This window comes from Rhinoraja longicauda, chromosome 3, assembly GCF_053455715.1.
Source record: "Rhinoraja longicauda isolate Sanriku21f chromosome 3, sRhiLon1.1, whole genome shotgun sequence".
NCBI lineage: Eukaryota > Metazoa > Chordata > Chondrichthyes > Rajiformes > Arhynchobatidae > Rhinoraja > Rhinoraja longicauda.
Genome location: NC_135955.1, coordinates 26,358,250 through 26,379,602, shown reverse-complemented (window position 1 = coordinate 26,379,602; position 21,353 = coordinate 26,358,250). Strand labels below are relative to the sequence as shown.

The following is a 21,353-nucleotide window of genomic DNA, read 5'->3' as shown; positions in this document are numbered from 1 at the left end:
GTGGTGTGAAATGACCAGGGAACTCTGTCCATATTGCTTCTGGGGGGAGGGAAAGAGCAGAACTACGGGATACAGAGGAGACATGTGAGGGCCTCATCTATGACGAAAGGAGGGAATCCACTTTCCCTAAAGAATGAGGACATCTCTGATGTCCTAGTTTGGAACACCTCATCTTGGAGCAGATGCGGCAGAGACGGCAGAATTGAGAGTAGGAAATAGCATCTTTGCAAGAGGCAGGTGGAAGATGTGTAGTCCAGATAGTTGTGGGATCCAAAATCAGTACCCTGTTCCTGCTTTCTCCCCATTTCCCTGATGGAAAAATAAATGATGTTACAAGATGACGGGGAATTGTGATGTAAAAATGAGGAACTGTAGATGCTGGTTAATACACAAAGACACAAAGTGCTGGAGTAAGAGCATAATGAGTAAGAGCATAATCAAGGACCAGTCTCACTGCAGTCACTCCAGCTTCCCTCTCTCAACAGACAAGAAATACAAAAGTTTGAAAATCAATTGCTCCAGATTCAGGGACAGTTTCTTCCCAGCTGTTATCAGTAAGGGTGTCTGGGGTTATGGGGAGAAAGCAGAAACATGGGGTTAGGAGGGATAGATAGATAAGCCATGATTGAATGGTGGAGTTGACTTGATGGGCTGAATGGCCTAATTCTGCTCCCATCACCTATGAACCTGAACTGAACTGTCCTCTCACCAGTTAGAGAGCGGGCCTGACCTACCTCAGTGGTGACCTACGAGCTTAATTGGAATTTATTGGACTTTATCTTGCACTAAATGTTATATATCAATTAATAGTTAATATTAGCATAAAACTACTTGAGAAACTCAAGCATCCTGTATTTTCACTGTGGACAGCTTGATTGTAATCATGTCCAGTTTTTTTGTTGACTGGATAACATGCAACAAAAAGCTTTTCACTGTACCTCAGTACAGGTCATGATAATTAACTAAACTAGCTCAGCAGGCCAGGCAGCATCTCTGGAGGAAGATGGATCGGAGATGTTTTGGATCGAGCCCTTCTTCAGACCCTAGCCTGTTGGCTTAACTTCTGAAGAGTAAGTCTGAAAAGGGGTCTTGACTCAAAATGTCACCTATCTATGTTCTCCAGAGATGCTGTCTGACCTGCTGAGTTACTACAGCATTGTGTGCCCTTTTTGGGGAATTGTGATGGATTTAGTGAGGAACAGCAAAAAGACTTGGAAGCAATAGTGATTTTCCTTTTGGTTTTGGCAGAATTGCAACAAAACTGTAAGCCTTTTTGACGTGAAAATGGTTTAATTATTCTTTTGGGTGTGGTTTTCAGTAAATGCCTTTAGTTGGTATTGTAATTCTCCTATTTTTGGTTATTGTTCTGAGTTGCCTTGTTTTAGTTTTCTTTGAAGGGTATATTTTATTTTAATTCCTGGGTACAAACTCTTATACTGGAAATATATTTTCTATAGGTTATATTTAAATAAAAGTAGTATAAATGGTTTTTTCACTAAATAAGTGGAATGTCTCTTAATCACTGAATAAGGGAGTATTAATACCTTTGTAATGTTAACTGTTGGCACAAGAAACTGCTGATGCTAATGCTGCACTCCTGAGCAAAGAACTAACTACAGGAGGAACTCGGCACGTCAGGCAGAATCCATGGAAGGAAAGATAACATTTTGGTTCAGGACTACAGTCTGAAGGAAGGTCCATATCGAAATGTTGTCCTTCCATGAATACTGCCTGACCCACTGAATCTCAAGCAGTTTGTTTTATGCTAATGTTAACTGTTAATTGATATTATTGTAATCTGTTAAAATATTAAGCACGTGTCATTTATCTGTCATGTGAATCAATACCATACCATCTGTGAATTGTTTGCACAATCATCAGAATTGAGCTCTGCATTCACAGTCGTGCTGTGTTCATACTTGGTTCCATGTCTGTTTAATTACAGTTAATAACAAAACAATTAGTAACCATAATCATTTTTGTATCTCTCCCTCAGCCGCCTTCATCTAAACAAGAAGACATCAGATAAACAGCCGTACAGCAAGCTTCCTGGTGTATCTTTACTTAAACCCCTGAAAGGAGTGGACGCAAACCTCATAAGCAACTTAGAAACCTTCTTTGAACTTGATTATCCTAAAGTACGTATGAATGTATCATGGAGCTCTTAGTTACAGGGGAAAACTTATAGATTATTTAAAAAAAATATCTGTTGCAAGATATTTACAAAAGTAAGAGTGTTCTGGAAGATTGCTGTGCTATGTTATTTATTTAACAACACGGACAACTTTAAGTAACTTTCTAGATTTGCCTGTTACATTATGCTTGCTATCTAGTGTGTGTCTGTAAGACAACCTCTCATGCTCTCTTTTAATTTCACCTTTTATTCCTTCATTTCTAATTTTCTAATTTCTCCTTTTATTCCTTCATTACAACTGTTTTACAATTGGCATCCACCTAATTTTCATGGTCTTTAAAATTTCTCTTGAGTCTAATTGAGTAAAACACAAAGTATAGCCCAAGATAAACAGCATTATGTCAGATTTTATAGGCACAGGAAGTTGTTTTATCATGCCTTATCCAAAACTTCTAAGTCAAAAGAAATTCTTTCTGAAATACCTAATTCGATGCATAATGGGTTTGTTGTTTTGTAGTTGGACACTGGGCATTTTTTAGCTCAATTTCAACATCATCCAAAGATTATTTGTATTTCACTATGTCATACTGCACATTAGACAGATGGAATTGTATTAGTTTGAGTTATCTTATCCAATCTATAGATCTTCCTCGCCTGGTATCACCTTCAACTCTGTGTATTGGGTTCCTGAGTTCGCCATTGATCTAAACTAGAAACGCATTCAATAGTTGCATATTTTCTGCACACCATCCATTTCTCCTTCTCCCCAGATTGTTATGATTATTGGTTTCTATCCTTTTGTCAATATCTTATTTATACTCGGGCTTCACCCAAATTTTCTACTACAATTTGCTATTGAAACAAGTCCTTAAAATTAGAAATAAACTTGTGACTTGTGGGTTTCCACTCAAGTGGTATGTATCAGAATTTGTGGAAATAAAACCTTTTTAAGGGATATTAATTAAACAAAAAATGAATTAAATTTGCAAATGTTGCCTTTTAGAGTTGAACAGCTGCATTTCATTTAATGTTCGTGTTAACATTACATGAGAACATCCAGATGGCTCAATTTCACCTATAGTGCAAGGATAAATTCTTAAATCAGTTAAAATTTGTTTGAGTGCTGGAAAAGGGTGCTGGAAAATTTTCCTGAACTTGATCTCGTACAAGTTCTGGTATCAATGATTCGGGCAACCCTTTCTTTACATGAACAAAATTACCAGTTGGCAAGGTATCTAATGGTAATTGATCCATTCCTCTGCTTTAAACTGATTCCAAATCATAAAAAGTTACTAACAAGTTAATGTTTTTGTCTGCATATTCAGCTGCTAAATTCTAGATATTTGCTTCAACCCTTCAAGTGTTTTTTAATCTATCTCTGATAAAGCTTTTAAATATCTGCTTAATCAAGTTGTGTGATTTGATTTTAACTCTTGCCTTATAAATATTTATAACTTGTGTTGTTTATATCTCTAGAAAGACATATTGAAGCTAGATTTTTAAGATGTCGCTATGAGCTTATTTTGGATATGTCGCCTCAGTCTTTGGTAAATTAGATTTCTAACAAAAGATGCATTTATTCAGATTGTGTTCTATCCAATGATTCGTATATGCAATGTTTTCAAGACTACAATCAGTGAGTATTTTTCAGAATTGTAGATTCAAAATTTGAGCATTTCTTTAGAACATAGAAAAGCACAGCACAGGAACAGGCCCTTAATGGATGTGTCGAACATGATGCCAAGATAAACTAATCTCATCTGCCTGCACATGATCCATATCCTTCCATGTACCTATCTAAGATCCTCTTAAATGCCACAATTGTATCTGCTACCAACCCTGGCAGTGTGTTTCAGGCACCTGTCACCCGATCTTTTAAAAAAAAAAAGAACGTTGCATTACACACTATGTTTAAATTTTGCCCCTTTCACCTAATGCTATGCCCGCTAGCTAGTCTGGCATTGCACCCTGTAGAGAAAAAGGTTCTGTCTCTCCGGTCTATGCATTTCATAATATTATTCACCTCCATCAGGTCTCCCCTCAACCTCTAGCAATCCAGAGAAGAAAAAAATCAAATTTTGTCCACCCTCTCCTGATGTAATAGCCTCCAATCCAGGCATAGTGGTGAGTGCCTGGAATGCACAGCCAGGGTGGTGGTGGAGTCAGATACGATAGTGGTATTTAAGAGACTTTTTGATAAGCACATGGATGTGCAGGGAATGAAGGGGTGTGGACTATGTGCAGGCAGATAAAGGTTGGTCTTGACATCATGTTTGGTACAGACATTGTGGTCTGAAGATGTGTAGGAAAGAACTGCAGATGCTGGCTTAAATTGAAGGTAGACACAAAATGCTGGAGTAACTCAGCGGGACAGGCAGCATCTCTGGAGAGAAGGAATGAGCTTTCCTCTCCAGAGATACGTTGCCTGTCCTGAGTTATTCCAGCATGTTGTGTCTACCTTGTGGTCTGAAGAGCCTGTTCCTGTGCTGTTCTTTGAAAAGCCAGCAAGGCAAAAAAAACCAGATGATTGAAGCCAGACAATCACTTAAATTTATGCAATTAATTAAGATTGAGTGATTTACCTGTGAGTTTCTATAAAGCCCCATCTTTGGCATTAAACTGAGATCCTGACCTCTGCTCTCCTTTACTACCCTAACCATAGCAGTTTGAAATACTCCTCTGCATACAAGACCACGAAGATCCTGCAATTGACGTGTGTAAAAAGCTGCTGGGAAAATATCCAAATGTGGATGCCAAAGTGTTTATTGGTAAGCACATTAAATATAAAGTTATTCCTGGTACTGACAGAAACTGATGTTTAGCTGCATTTAAATTGGTAATGTTATGTCTATTTCCACAAAAGTGTTTAAAACCTCTCAATTTTTGTTTTCATAGCATTTATATGTACATAAATGAATATCCGTATCAAAATCAAGATGGCTCCGATAACTTTAGTACAAATGTTTAACAATGTAATGGCTACTTTTCAAGCATAAGATCATAAGACATAGGAGCAGAATTAGGCCATTCGGCCCATCGAATCTGCTCCGCCATAGATCATGATCTCCCTGTCACCTTTGACGCCCTAACTAATTAAGAACCTATCAATCTCCACTTTAAAAATATCCAATGTCATGGTCTCCACTGCCGTCTGCGGTAATGAATTCTACAGATTCACCATGCTCTGGCGAAAGAAGTTCTTCCTCATCTCCATTCCAATACACATTATCATTTCTGTTCTGCTGATTATAGAAAGAAAGAAATTTATGACATAAACAGTGAGCTGCCCCATGGTAAATCAGTTTTTAGACCATCTGCAAAGCAAATCAATGTTGGAATACTCTCCAGTTGCCTGGATGGGTATTGTGCCAACTCCAACCTTTTGGCACTTAAGGATAGAGTAACCTACTTGATTGACAATTCAAACACCATCCTTAACATTCACTTGCACAACCACTGCCATGTCATGACTGCCATGACATAACCTCGTAACCCTTAACACCAAGAAGGCTATGGACATAGTTGGCATGGGATTTTACTACTTGGTGTGGAAATGATTAAACAAATACAGCCATTACTTTATATGTCACTTTTTGACTCTGTATTTTAAGAATGCTTTTATTATGATGTTTGTGTTAGGAAGTCGCTTACTTTCATTTTGTATAACTGTCAGGTGTGCTATGAGATTACATCAGTGACCACTAATAGCTGCTGATTTGTAAGAGTTGTGAAAATGCTTTCAGCATCCCACTGCTAAAATAATGTAGAAAAGGCTATGAATTTTACTCTGTTCAAAATAATGAGGCAGTGGAAGGGAAAGAAACATTGCATTAATGCATGAAAACTATTCAAAGATAATCCAATCTATATGGTATGGATGTAACACAAAATATGGAAGAATGTCTTCCTTCACTTTCCACTTAAAAAAATGATTTACAAACTTGTCCTTAATTACAAGCTCCTAAGCTTCCTTAATATGAAAGCATTTAAGAATATTGTTCTATAAATTCATACATTTATGCAGATTCTGTCTACATGTGCTGCTGGTGGTGTTACCTTTGAAAATAGGACAGATGGATGCAGCGACAGAAAGCTGATGAATGAGTTGGTCTGTTGTGTCTGATATGTTGGAAGTGGATTAGCTTTTCCACCTTTCAGAAGTGGTTCTACTATACATTATAGTTTCACTCACTGTCCCATTGCCTTCTCTCCCTAGCTTTTCTCAACATTCAGTTTGCAATTACTTTTCCCCGATGTCTTTTTGTGCCATCACAGTTGGGTTCCTGCTTTAAAAATCATTCCAAGTTTGTGAATTGTCTGTTTAGAATTGAACAAAATTGTGAAAAGATTGAGAGAAATTGCCTAATCTGTCATTTTAATATTATTTGCAAGGATTTTGCTGGAATCTATAAACCTCTGTCGGTGACAGTTTGGACTGATCGGTGATACAGCACTGATCTAGTTTCGTTTTACTTTAGAGATGCAGCGCAGAAACAGGCCCTTTGACGCACCGAACCCACGCCGCCCAGTGATCCCTGCACGTTAACACTATCCTACACACACGAGGGACGATTTACAATTAATTATACCAAGCCAATTAACCTACAAACCTGTGGGTTTTGGAGTGTGGGAGAAAACCAGAGCTCCTGGGAAAAACCCATGCAGGTCACTGGGAGAACGACCAACTCCGTACAGACCAGCACCCGTAGTCAGGATCAAACCTGGGTCTCTGGCTATGTAAGGCAGCAACTTTACCACTGTGAAGAATAACACAGCTGAATTTTGTTTTGTGAGTGGTAAAAAGTTGTCAGGTGGTAATGGGATTAAAATGCACAGGTAAAATTCCACACATTATATTTTTTGCAAAAAAATGTGAAATGTAGAGTTGGAAGTAATCATATTACTGGTAACTGGGTAATTGAGTGGGAGATAGAAAATCCCTGAATAGGAGTGAAGATTATTTCCGATTGGTCGACTATATCAGCTTGTGTTCCCCAAATGTTTGTAATTTCATCATATTACCTGGATTTCTAAATGAAAAATACATTAGGTGGCTCAGTAAATTGCGCTAGTAAGAACCGGAAGTTAAAGGGTCACAGATTAAGTGAGAATTCTGATTTCCTCTGAATATAAGTAAGTGTGATGTCACACTGGTTGCAAGAAAGGGAAATTTGAAAATTATATTAATGGTTAAAGTACTATATTTCTAACGGAATTTGGGTGTCCATGTGCACTGAAATTTAACGAGAAGTGATAACAAGTAATAAAAAAGACTAATGGGATATCGCTCTTTATTTAAAGGAAGTTAGAATGCAAAGAGGAAGTTTGCTTTTACTTTACACTAGTCAAATCCCAGCTAGAGTACAGAATTTATTGAGAGTTTAATGTTTTTTAATTAAGGACAAGTCACATAAATTTGCTTTGAATTATTTTGAGTTTCAAGTACCTGTACTGTGGGCTAATGAAGATGTGATCAGGAAGCCCCTTTAAACCTACACAATGGAAATTTAAAGCTTCCTTCACGGGTAGATTTTGGATGCTTAGTTGAAAATGTTTAAGACATATGTTGAAAGGATATCATGGGATGTAATCGGAGCTGAGTAAGTGGTATTAAGCCATAATGTTGAAGAACAGCAGATCTCAACAATCTAAATGACTTCCTCCTGTTCTTGTTCTGTTTAATGTTAAGCAATTAAGTTCTAGAATCAGTTAAATGTGTTTTCCTTCTGCATTAGAATTATTTGTGCATTTTTGCTTAATTAATTTACTGAATATAATGGTAGGTTGAAGGCAAAAAGCTATGCATGGGAAATGAAGTAAACATGGTAAACATCTGTTAGATCTGCTAAACTAAATGATCTGCTTCAGTGTTGTAGCTACTACGCATGAATAAACTGGAAAAGAAATTCACCCAACCCCAGTAAAATATAGACAACACTTCAAGTACTGTACAATTTAAGTGATACTTCACATTGTGTTGTTTAGCTCAGTGGTACAAAATATGTGGTTCTATTGCACATTAGTATTCTTCATCACAATTGTAATGTAGTAAGAATGAGGCAAGAGCAATAGATAAAGTAGTGGAGGAGACATTAACATTTTATTGGGTAATTTCTCCACCAAGCAACAGAACATACTTTTGACATTCCATCTGTGCCTTTATATCTTTCCGTTCATTCTATCTTCTTCCTATCACATCTTTTCAGTTGTGCTGAAGCCCTTTAAAAAAACCATTGCAATTACTGGTTTTCTTTGTTAAACATATTACTTTCAGCTTTGAGTAATGCATTTAGCAATAAAGGGGATATGAATGTTAATGCTTTTTTTTCAGTGGTATGAGCTCAACTGGCTAAACCTACTGCACTAATTAATGACATGATAGAGACATATGATTGCAGTTCGTGTAGTTTTATGACGAGTCTAACTGATTTCTGATGCTGATCTCAACATTACTTGTGGTTTCAGAAAATACTTGGAACATAATGTGTGCTTGTAACTTTTAATGAATATCCATGCGTCTTGATGTATTTATTTGCGGTAGTAATCGAGGATTAGTTTGCTAAATAAATGCCCATTATATCCTATAGGACTGGGGGGGGGGGGGGCTTTCTTCACATATGTGGGACTTCCAATGCACGTAGATTGAGACAAATGGCTTAAATACATTTAAGATGGGGGCATTAAAGTATGAAGGAGAACTGAAAAGGATAATTCTTTAGGGTGGGATGGTGCAAATGTGGGAGGAGACTAATGTGGATCATCAGCATTAATTTCTGTGGAGCAAGTTCTCTGTGGTTTATTTATATTTTTTAACTGAGATTGTTTAGGGAAATATTTACCCTTGGGTACCCTTGATTGTGCAGCTGTGGGTTAGGGCAAGGGCTTCCGTCTGTCCCTTTGACTTATTTTCCATCTAATCAATAGAGCAAATGTGGTACAATTAAAATATGTGAAATTATAATCCATTTCAGATGTTTTAAGGTAATGTTTTAATGTTGTGTTTGGATAAATTGTTTATCAGGTAATAACAATGAGGAATCTTTGTAACTTTCAGGTGGCAAAAAGGTTGGCATTAATCCCAAGATAAATAACTTGATGCCAGGTTATGAGGTAGCCAAATATGAACTTGTATGGATCTGTGACAGTGGCATTCGAGGTAACAATTATCTTTAAGATGTTCCTAAATGTATGTATTTTTCAAATAATAATGTTTAAAAACTGTTATAAATCTGAAATAAAACAGAAAATGCTGGAAAAATTAATTGGGTTACATAGCAGCTGTGGAAAGTTTTTTTTTCTTTTCATGGATGGTACCTGACCTGAGTTTTTGCAACATTTTCTTTGCATAGTTTAGAGATACAGCGTGGAAACAGGCCCTTCGGCCCAATGAGTCTGTGCCGACCAACGATCATCCATACACCAGTTCTATCCTATACACTAGGGACAATTTTACAGAAGCCAATTAACCTACAAACCTGCACATCTTTGGAATGTGAGAAGAAACTGGAGCACCCAGAGAAGCCCACGCGGTCACAGGAAAAATATGCGAACTCCGTACAGATAGCACCTGTAGTCAGGATCGTACCTGGGTCTCTGGTGCTGTAAGCAGCAACTCTACTACTGCACCACTGTGCTGCCCTGCTGTTTCATTGTTTCCATGTTTTTCATATACTTTCTTACAAATGAGAAAGCAAGCTGTGTGAAATTTGTAAATTAAACAAAAATAATGCTGTATGTGAAATAAAAACAGGAAGCATCTATGGAGAAAGTAATAGTCAACATTTGGAAAGTAGGCCCTTTTAAACAAACGGAGAATGGAGGTTCTGGAGAGAAAAGACCTTATCCATCTTATCAGATCTTATCGCGATGAAACAGATTGATGTTAACTAGGTGAGGGTTCTGAAGACCTTTTAATGTTGTCGCGTCTGACAGGGAGGTGGTGTTCATAGGAGAATCGGAGCGATAAATATCTGCTGGAGCTGAGATATAAAACAAATTATTTGGATAATGCATATCTGATTGCATCTATGGGGAGAGAAACACTGGGTTGTGTTAGAACTGATTGAGGATTGAAAAGTAAAATTCTGTACATGCTGGAAATCAGAAACTAAGATGAAAAATGCTAAAAACATTTAGCGGGCCTGAGAGAAACGGAGTTAATAAATACCCCAGGCTTACAACTTGTTGGTTAATTCTTGTTCTAAGGAAAGTTAAGGAGAGAAAATGCACAAATAGCTGGTAACTCATAAGGAAACTTATTCATCAGTCTGAAGAAGGGTCTCGACCCGAAACGTCAACCATTCCTTCTCTCCCGAGATGCTGCCCGACCTGCTGAGTTACTCCAGCACTTTGTGAATAAATACCTTCGATTTGTACCAGCATCTGCAGTTATTTTCTTATATTATTCAAGTCTGTGTTCACTTTGTAAACTGCTTTCACTGTGTTCTTTGATGTTCAGTGAAACCAGATACTCTAACAGACATGACCAATATGATGAGTGAGAAAGTTGGTCTGGTCCATGGATTACCATATGTTGCAGACAGACAGGGATTTGCTGCTACTTTAGAACAGGTAAGAGCAAAATTATTTGGCTGCGAGAGCATTCTGTTTATGGCCCGTGAACATGAAAGAAAAAGTAATCATTGAATATAAAACCTATTGGTTTCTTAATGTTTTGAATGTATTGGAGAAGATCCCTTGCTTGCCAATAGTTGTAGACCTTTAAATAATTTAGCTGAACAAGCCAAAGAATTTTGTTGAAGATCCGCTTGTTATTTTTTGTTGCACTTTCAAAGTTTCAAGGGCTCAGCTTTGTATGTCCCTTTATTTGCTATAAAGCTTCTGCTACTGTCATTCGGCTCAGCTACTACTAAACTAATAGTTGATACCTTTATCCTCGCAAAGCCTCATCTCTCTTCAAATCCAGTCAATTTCCCCTGGCAGAGCATTAATTTGTGCTTGAATGAACACTGTTTTGTCATCTGCAATATGTTATTGCTTTATGTATCCATCTCCAGATCAGGCTATGCCACGTTGAATGTTGGTTAGTTTTGTTCTGTCAAAACTGGCCCACTGCTTAGTCATTCTGGTAGAGAGATTATTGTGCTGCCTTAGTGCTAGTTCCTCAAGCACTCTCCTTTCCTTGCTCCCAACATGTGCAAGGAGCTTATGAAGTTTCTTGTTACTAAGACTGATAGATTCATTCAGTAACTTCAGCAGATTCTATTTCCCTTCTGCTTCATACGCCCTCCACAACCGGTAGGTTCCCTAAACCTGCATCCTTTTCTAGTCTCCCCCATCTGTTATGTCTAATGCTGTTTTCCATCCCTGTTCCATTGATGACTAAATTTATAACTTTTTATTAAAAATCTGTTAAGTTTTGGTAATTTCTAAAAAGATCAGATGTGTTTTGAGCTAGTCTAAGCGGTCAAATATGGAATACTTTTCTAGATCCGAGTGAAACTAGTTGGCTCCAAACTGCAAATGCTTAACATACAAGTTTAGTTTATTGTCACGTATGCCAAGGTACTGTGGGAAGCTTTTGTGTTCTAACTAGTCAGTGGAAAGACAATACATGATTACAATTAAGCCATCCACAGTGTACAGATACATGATAGACGGAATAATGTGCAAGATAAAGCTAGTAAAGTTCGATCAGATAGTCTGAGGGTCTCCAATGTGACAAATTTAATGGATAGTCTTTTATATGCATTCTTAATATTATGTCCATATAGATCTAAACATTACGAAATTCTGCTCTGTTGAAGTTTGCAGTTTTAAATCAATAATGCCATCTGAGGCTCTGATATCGAATTGTATTGCCAGGATATGCTATACAAAGTGGGGCTGTCTTCTGTACACAATTACCTTGGGTGCAAGTTGTTACCTACTTTGCTTGCAACCAGTTGAAAAAATCCTAATATCATTTTCATCACTCTATGATAATAAGCTAATGAGTTAATGCAGAATCATGGCTGATATTATCTGACTGCAATATGCGATATTCATCCCATGTTTTTTAGTAATTAAATCAATATGTAAAATATATATTTACTGTATTTTTACATGTATAAAATATAGCCCAATTCTGGAATTTTGATTACAATCACATTGTGTTACAGGTGTATTTTGGCACATCGCACCCAAGAACCTATCTATCAGCCAATGTAACTGGCTTCAAGTGTGTAACTGGAATGTCTTGTTTAATGAGGAAAGATGTGTTGGATCAGGCTGGTGGACTTGTTGCTTTTGCTCAGTATATTGCTGAAGATTATTTTATGTCCAAGGCAATTGCAGACAGGTTGGTATTTGGACAATCCATAAGTAGGGAAATTCATTTAAGTGCCGTACAAATTGTCCAAAGTCTTGCGTTGGATATTTCTGTTATTGGCTATAATGTCGCACTGTAAATTATATGCTGAACTTGGTTTTATTGTTCGCATCTTTGGTGTTGAGAAATTGAGTATTGGTATGGTTGGTTCTGTGTTGCATTTCTCCAGCTGGGGCATCTCAGTTTCTACCAAGACAGCCCATGCAGCAAATCTGTTCTTATCCAGAGGGCAGGAACAGCCTTCTGCCCTCTTTTTTATACATTTGCTTAAGCTGAAGTATTCGTTTCTTGTACTTGGTAATGCGTGCTCTTCATTCTAAAAAGAAAATGTTACCATAAAAATATGGGAATTGTTTGATCCATTGTATTCCATTTAATTTGATTCATTATCACGTACCTTCGACAGAGTTTTTGCAAACTCAGATTTGATATTAAGCTAATGCCTTCAACATTTGCACTTTACATAGGTTACACTTTTGCTGCTCTTTATAATTTATTCTTCTGGAGAGAGTTTCACACTGATCCTTGCTTCTTGAGTAACCTAGTTCTGAATGCAAGTTTTGTGCTAATCCAAGACTTATCCCTTCAAGAGAAAATGTTTCTCCAGCCTGACAATATCTTTCCAAACACAAAATACCTCGGACTGCCCTGGACCGCCAATGTAACAGGAAAAATAAGGCTTTCTTGTGTACTCTAACTCAAAATCCTTGCAGCCTTAGTAACATTCTGGTTAAATCAATATTGCATTTCTTCCAAAGCCTTGTATCCTTTGAGAAATGCATTAAAACCCATTTAATAGTGTTCAGATTAATTTAGAATGGACAATTTTTAAAAAAACATCTGAAGTCAGAAATTTCCCTCTTTTAATATTTTGTTGGCAATGGAAATTTTTGTGGGGACATGCAGATCTTTGTCTTTGACTTGCAATGTGTTCTAATTGCTGCATCTGCAATAAAACAATAGCTGAGCAGGATGTAATCTGCCCAATTCTATTCAGAAGTACCTTTTGATGCATTGTGTGGGCGTGGTGTGAATTTGATTTATGTTGATTTTATTTTTAGGGGATGGAAGTTTGCTATGGCAAGTCAAGTAGCAATGCAAAATTCAGGCAGCTATTCAATTTCTCTCTTCCAGTCAAGAATGATCAGGTAAGTTTTGGTAATATCGTCCGTTATTTTGTATTTTAGCATCGGTTAAATAATTGAGACTTTCTTCTTTACCACTCTGACTTATCATATCATATCATATCATATATCATATCATATATATACAGCCGGAAACAGGCCTTTTCGGCCCACCAAGTCCGTGCCGCCCAGCGATCCCCGCACATTAACACTATAACTTCTGTGCAATATGTTAACATCAGTCAGTTGGTATTGCTCCATAAGCATAGAATGCTTAAAAAAAGTTGTTGCAGAAATATAATTGCACAAAAAACTAAAGAGCTAGAGGAACTGACAACCTTGGTGAAAGTTTTTAAATATATTCTTAAAGGGAGAGGGTAGAAGGTGAAATTGCACCTAAGGAGTTTGAATGGAGGAATGGGGATGCATAAGAGGACAAAGCTGGGTGGAACAGAGAATTCTAGGGCCGGAGGAGGCGATCAAAGTAAGGAAACTTTGAAAGCTTTTGAACAGGAAGATGTTGACTTTGGATTGGAACAGTTGGAATAATGGAGAACCCATATACAGCAAGCATGAGGATGAGTGTTAAGGAGCAGACAGCAGAGTTTGTATAAACTGCTTTCTAGTGGAGGAAGATATGGGTCTGGGAAGGGAACACAAACAACCTGAAGAGAATGATCTGGGTGTTCTTGGCTGACCTTGCACGCTAGTCATGTCATTGGGTGGATAATTGTAGGTAAAGGCACCTGGTGAAAGAGCTGTTGCTGCAAATATTCCAGATGTGATGGGATGAGTGGAATGTTTGGGAGCAGTTTTATTGAGCTAGGGGTGATGTGGGAAATGTCAAGGAGAAAGTCCTTTAGGTGCATTGGTGCTCTTATAAAACATGACTTGAGAGATTTAAATAGAATTATACTTAAACGTATGCACTATTTTTGCAAATGAGCTATTTAAAATGTTAGTCAATGGTAACTCAAATTTTACTAACTTAATTTGTACATGTGACAATATACTGACCTTTAAACCTAGGCCTATAAAGAAAAGGTGAGTGTTCAGTTGTGCAGTGGGAATGGGATCAATGTAATATCTGACGAAAAACAAACATTCTGATGCTGTATGAATGAACCCCAAAATCCACTGATTTTCAAGTCACCTGTTGACCATAAAATCTCTCTTTTTCTATACGGAAATTGCTGAAAATATTCCGTGGGTCAGGTCCAGAATCTGTGGAGAGAGAAAAATAATCAACGTAGCAGTTTGATTTTTAATGAGAACTGAGAGGCATCAAATGGAACAATGGCAATATCAGTGATCGGGAAGCGACCAAGAGATTGAATGACAAATGTGGGTGGGGCAGGTTAATAAAAGCGGAGACCTTGTCACTCCCTTACCAAAGACAATTAGGAATTGACAAAAAGTTCTGGCATTGCCAGCAAGGCCCAGATCCCCAAAATGATTTTTTTTAAAATCACTAGTGGAAGAGAAAAAAAAGGTTGATGACCTTTCTTCTGAACTGGCCAGTTCTAATGCACACTGGAAAGTCTGACTGTCTTAAATTGAATCCACTGTCAACTCCTATGGATCAGTAGATGGTATTCTGTTTCTTGTACTTGGAGTTTAGTAGAACAGTGCAAAGGCAGTGATTCACTTGGATTTTCTCCAATTTAGTATGCGGTATTCAGTCTGGCCAATGTAGTTCCTCTGCATTGGAAAAAACAAACACAGATTGGGGAACTACATAATAGAACATGTCTCAAGTCTTAAAGGGCAACTCTAAGCCTTGCATTGCCAATTATCCTCCATCCCACTCCCATTCTGCCCTCTTTGTTATGGCCATTTACTGTCTTCCAGCACAATCACGTGCAAGCCTGAAAAATGTTATCTTCTGAAATGGCTCACTGCAGACTTGGAACGTAATTTTTAATTCAAATATTTCATATAACCAACCTTTGTTGCCTTATATCGGAACTTCCCAGTTCTGATTGATCATTAATCTGAAATGTTGACTTTTCATCTTTCTGTAAATGCTGACCAACCTGAGTATTCCCAGCATTCTGTTTCTGTTTCAAATTTCCAACACCTGCAGTATGTTTCTCTCACATTTTGTACCTTTAAGGTTTCCTCTTCTTCCCAATTATTTGCCTCCTACTTGCATCTCCAGCTTGTCTCCTCCAGGCAGATCAGCTGCAATTCAACGTGGCCTTGGCCTGTGGCCCACTGTCCCACCCCACCCTTAACCAACACCATCGCCAGTTGTGTCATTGAATCTCACTTGTCCTCACCCTAGCCTTGACATTCTCATTGTTCTCTCCAACCATGCTCCATACTGCATCCTTGACTTGTGTCAGCTCTGAAGGACAAAAATGTTAACTCTTCTCTCTCCACCCATAATCAGGTCTGCTGAGTGTTTCCAGCATATTTTGACTGTTAGAAATAGAGGTTGAATAATCAATGTGGTTCTGCAGGTAATATTGCATTTAATTTAATAATATTGCCTGTGCTTGAATCAACCTATTCTTGGCTTTGTATCACAATGGTACAGGAATCGTATCACTGCTGGCCTTTTGTGAATCTAAGTGCCTTCATTGTTCAAAGGAGAAATAATAGCGAAATGATTTTCTTTCAAAAAAATACTGGCATCTGATGCATAGCAACAGCAGGCACAAGTAATAAATCTGAAAATAAATGTGTTTATAAATTATCTTTCAGGAAATCCATGAACCTAGAAGTACTTTATGGCCATTCAAGTAAAGTCAGTACCATAATGTACCAGAAAAAGGCAGAGCGTTCCAGAAACTTCCTAAACAGCAACATGATGCAGAAAAATGTTAAGCATTTTACATTGACACTATTAGAAGAATAAGTACCAGGAGGTACACCTGAGATAATGCCTCTGCTTTTCAAGATTGTTTGTCTATCTTGGGAGAAGAGATGGGGTTTTGGTTTAATCCAAAAGATGGCACTTCCAATTGTAAAGCACTCTCTCAGTACTACAATAGAGAGCCAGCATAGATTTAGTGCTCGGGAATCTAAAGTGGAACTTGCAACCTCAGAGAGAGTGCAACCCAGTGAACATCATGTTAAATAGGGAGAAACATGATGAAGAGTATGGTTGACAATCTAATATTTTGCTGTTCTTCTCAATAAGGTGGTCAAAATTGCGTATCAACATGCTGCCTGCTACAATTATATGCGAACCGATCTCTGAGTGCTTTGTTGCAAGTTTGATAATTGGATGGGCAGCTCATCATGTTTTCAAATGGGACATCATGGTGTTTTTCATGTGTCACTGCTTGGCGTGGTTCATATCTGATTACATCCAGCTTAGAGGAATCCAGGTATGTAACTGACTGATTCAGAACATTAAATTCATCTTGGAGGTGGTGGGGGGGGGGGGGGGGGGGGGGGGGGAGGGGAGAATCTGCATGACCTGTTTTTAATTTATTATGGGAAACCTGTGCCCTAGTTGAGCTAAGAGGGAGCGGCATTTGTATATTTAGAAAAGGGATGCTGTCGGAAAGAAAATTTGAGTAAACAAACCCTATCCTAGATTTTCAATGAATATTTCAATTGAACACAAAATCAATTGGTGTGGGTCATAAAACCATCTACAGGATATTAACTGTCACTGTGCAGATTTACTTTGGAACAATGTTCAGTTTGCTGATCTTTGAATTTCCTTTGCATTTTGCTCAGTTCAGCAAATGGTGGGTTTTTATTGCTAGAGGTGATGGGGAGGGGAGGAGTGTCCATTGCTAGGGTGATTTTATTGATGCATTTTCCACTGGAACGCTATGATTCCATTTGAATTAGTTCAACAGTTATAGTACAACAATGTGTACCCTGCAAAAGGCCATCAATTGCTGTAATGGGTTTGGAATATTCTGAGAATTTCCACATCTCCACATCCTTTCTTCCATCCCTCTTATGTAGGCATTTAAATAACTACAGAATGCACGTAGATTAAAGATTAAAAATAAATCCAGGCTGTCCCTGGGTTATAATTGCTAAATTTATGGACATCCTTGTATATAAACACAATATTAAATTATTATATTAAATCCCATAATATTTTTATCCAAATGTCCGATGTACATACACGCCTTTGTTCCTATGAGCAGCAAAATTAATTTCCCCTCTTTCTCCACTGTTAGTAACTGTTCCTTCTTATCAGTCTTCTATGTTTTAGATGTCATTCATTATGAAACTGGACGTATGGTTACCATATCAAATGATTTTTTTTGTGTATTTTCTAACCTACGGACAAAATCGACTTGTGAAAACCATTTATTACTCAAGGCTAGCCTGATTTTGGGTAATTCAAAACCCATGAAGTATGGAATGGAGGAAAACATGACAGCTAAATTGTGCATATCAAATTCCCACAATCAGCAACAAAATAAATAAACTAGTCTGTGATGTTGCCTGGAAGCCTGGCATATGTAAACTTAGAAATGCAGGGCCTTCACATTTAAGTTGATGAGATCTGGTCAATACTTTAGATAATTAGCATTGAAGAAACCATGGGAATTGGGTGGCAATTTTTCCCAAATTAAGCATTAGCAATTCATTTTACATTATGAATTGCCATTACTTTTATTTTAAATGCACAGCTTTTAATTAATACTGCAGAGATATTAATGATTTGTTTTCTCTTCCCCAACCCCAATCCAGGGTGGACCTTTGTGTTTCTCAAAACTTGATTATGCAGTTGCCTGGTTTATCAGAGAATCGATGACAATATATATATTCTTGTCTGCCCTTTGGGATCCTACCATAAGCTGGCGGACAGGGCGCTACAAACTGCGCTGTGGTGGCACAGCTGAAGAAATTATTGATGTATGAACACCGCGTCCCTGATTGTATAAATGAAGAAAAGTATTATGATTGTACAAAGACTTTTAAATAGTTCTACATTCAATAGTTTTTACTTGTGTGTCCTAGTATTTTGAGTTAATTTATTTGCCTGACACTTGCAGCTGAAATTAAAAACATAATTGCAGGAACTCTTAAGGCCAAAAATGCATGTTTCTCTATCATCTTGCAAAATTGTGGGTTAAAGACAGTTAATGTTTTTTTAATATAAACTAGGTGCATGCATGAAGTACAATTTCTTCAAATGTTAGGTGTGGAGATTTTTCAGACATCAAACGACACTGCACTTGGGTATAAAAAAAGCCTAATGGTCTTCTGATGCAAACTAGCTAATGTAAAATTATAGTAAAAAATACTGGGGTGGTTGACAAACAGGCATTTTTTGGCCTTAAGTAGCAATGACCAAAAGTGGGGTTAAGTTCGATAATTTTATCTGCAATCTTCTGGAACAACTGTAATGGTGATCACTGCATGTGCATTAGCTTTTAGTTTTTATCATTGCCTAATCAGCAGTTAAGTAGTCCCTTTCAAAGAATCAACGACACTAGGCTGCATACTATCTCCAGCTCAGAGAATGATAATACAGTTCAAGACAAAATTAGATTGGACATCTTCAAATTACAACCTTGCCTTTTGTGTTCAATAATTTGTAAGTATTGAGTGGTCATTTGGAGAATGGAATAATGTTTAATAGGTGGGGAGGCCTTGTATGGGGTTATAATTACGACTGCAGCACCTATTTCAAAATTGTCAAACTGGGTCTGCTAATGTTATATTTATTATTGCCATCTCAATCTAGACTACATTAATGAAGACTCGTTTAGTATTTGTGGCATATTAATGTTTTTTTTTGGAAAAACAACTTGTGCATGCAGTTGAGTTTCTTCCCCAGGCTACGTGTTGATGTTTGTATTCAAAGTATTGAATTTACTGAGCTTTATGTTATAATCAATTGTTGTGGTGAACTAGATCTGTTAAAACTGGGGCTGGGTCAGGTGGAGTGGTTGGGGAAGGTGGGGGGGGGTGAAAATGCTCTGTGTATGCTTGACAATATAGGGGTGAGACTGAGGAATGTCTATGCTCTGAACCTTGTGCAGAATTTGTGTTAAAGGAGGGATGGGTGGGCATAATGTATATGTCATAAAATATGACGTTTCAAATTGTTTTGCCATCTGAGCAACAACTAAATCAGCATTATTTTTTAAATGATTGGTTTACTCATAAATCACTGCTGGGCAGTCAGATCCATTGTGTAAGAGATGATTTTTTTTTCAAGCAGCATTACGGTGAATGATGCACTTTAAGCTCAGACAATCTGGTTCAACAGTGACCAGACAAATTTTAACTTATAATATTACCGCTGATGCCACCCGTGCCTCATTTTTTATTCTAACCATTACCCTTATGATATCATTTTATTGGTTTGAAGGGTCATTCACTATAACCATTGCACAGCTCAAGTATAATGTTTTGTATGTATGATCCCACCCCATCCATCCACTGGCATGAATTGGGTGAATCCTGAGGATATCCTGTGTTATTGAAACTGTCTAGTTGTGATCCATTTGTTTTAAGATTTAAAGTCATTTGCGCTTTGCTGTTTACTATTGACTGTTTAATTGTATGCAATTGTTTTTTAAATAACGCAATTTTTGTTAACCTGACTAGTGCTGAAATGAGAATTTTACTTGCAACCTAATGTAATGCTGGTTTTTTTCCATGACATTTCAGCTGTAAATTTCAAAACAAACTATTGTGGAAGTGGTAAAAAAATGAATCACCTGCAATTACAAAGCAATGTGAGGCACCTCTGAAACTGGCTTAGCTGAAAATGAAGTGTCTCTAATGCACAATCTCATGATATTCATAACTTTTATTGAGCCATTTGTCTATTTCTATTAATTGCAAGAACAAAGCATACAAAGAGTAATGTCAACACCAATAGTGGTCTGTTTCAACTTTGTTATAATGTTACGCTGTGTATCATCACACCATCTGTGCTATAAAGGGTCCCAGTAATTGTGCCTCTCCAATGGGCATTTTAGGTATTAAATATGAGCCTTGGAATAATATGTGGTGACTAAAAAGTCATGTAGAATGTATCTGCTTTGTCCTTGTTGGTTTAAATTTGAGATTGCTATTAAGTGACACTGACATTGCCATGTACATAAGCAAACACAGAAAAACAAATGTGCTTTATTTAATTGTCAACTTTGTATTGTGTTCCAGACTCTTCCATTAAGCGCTTAATCAGTGAAAATTTTTGCTTCAGAAGACTATATATTCCAAGATATGAATTGTACATTCAACTTTTTACTGAATAAAACTGATTTGAATGTAGCTGTAATGTGAATAGTTTTTGTATGAATTATTTGTCACTGCTTTATGAAGTGGTATAAGACAAAACGTATAGTGTTCATGTTTTAATTGTTATTAAAAAAAATCAAGTGGTGACATTGATCTTTATGTTACAATCGCGCCTCTGTTGCGATAACATCTTTCAAATTCAAATGATCATCCAAACCTTCAGGTTCTTGTGAAAATATTTCCAAACCTTCAGAACGTAAGTTGTAAAAGAGTATATAAACAGAGGAAGTGAGATGAAGAATTGCTCACCCTCCTGATTTTGAAATATTTTGTGCAGAACACAAAACAGTTGCCACAAGGTGCAGAGAAAGTTACAAAGTACCCTTAAATATTGTTGGTCCCTTTTTCGTTCCCCACCTCCACCACAGTTACTCGTTCTCGCCCCCCCCCCCCCCCAAGGCCGGGTCCCCTTTGTTCTTCGCGACCTTGTCCCCCGGGGACTTGGAGAAGTATAATTTTGAAGTATTATATGATGGAGAAAGTAAGGAGGAAACAAAGGAAGAATGAAAAAACAAATCAGATT

At 37.4% G+C, this 21,353-nt stretch overlaps 1 protein-coding gene across 1 annotated transcript in view; it reads left to right on the top strand.

Moving 5' to 3' along the window:
* The window catches only part of ugcg (UDP-glucose ceramide glucosyltransferase), a 47,081-nt gene extending 26,166 nt beyond the window's left edge, over window positions 1–20,915 (top strand). The window contains exons 2-9 of the mRNA XM_078395042.1: window positions 1,997–2,138; window positions 4,797–4,902; window positions 9,189–9,290; window positions 10,593–10,705; window positions 12,256–12,434; window positions 13,526–13,612; window positions 16,737–16,926; window positions 18,263–20,915. Coding sequence (XP_078251168.1) covers window positions 1,997–2,138; window positions 4,797–4,902; window positions 9,189–9,290; window positions 10,593–10,705; window positions 12,256–12,434; window positions 13,526–13,612; window positions 16,737–16,926; window positions 18,263–18,433 — 1,090 coding nt within the window. The 3' untranslated portion in view covers window positions 18,434–20,915. The remainder of the gene's footprint in view (window positions 1–1,996; window positions 2,139–4,796; window positions 4,903–9,188; window positions 9,291–10,592; window positions 10,706–12,255; window positions 12,435–13,525; window positions 13,613–16,736; window positions 16,927–18,262) is intronic.
* The last annotated feature ends 438 nt before the right edge of the window (window positions 20,916–21,353 follow it).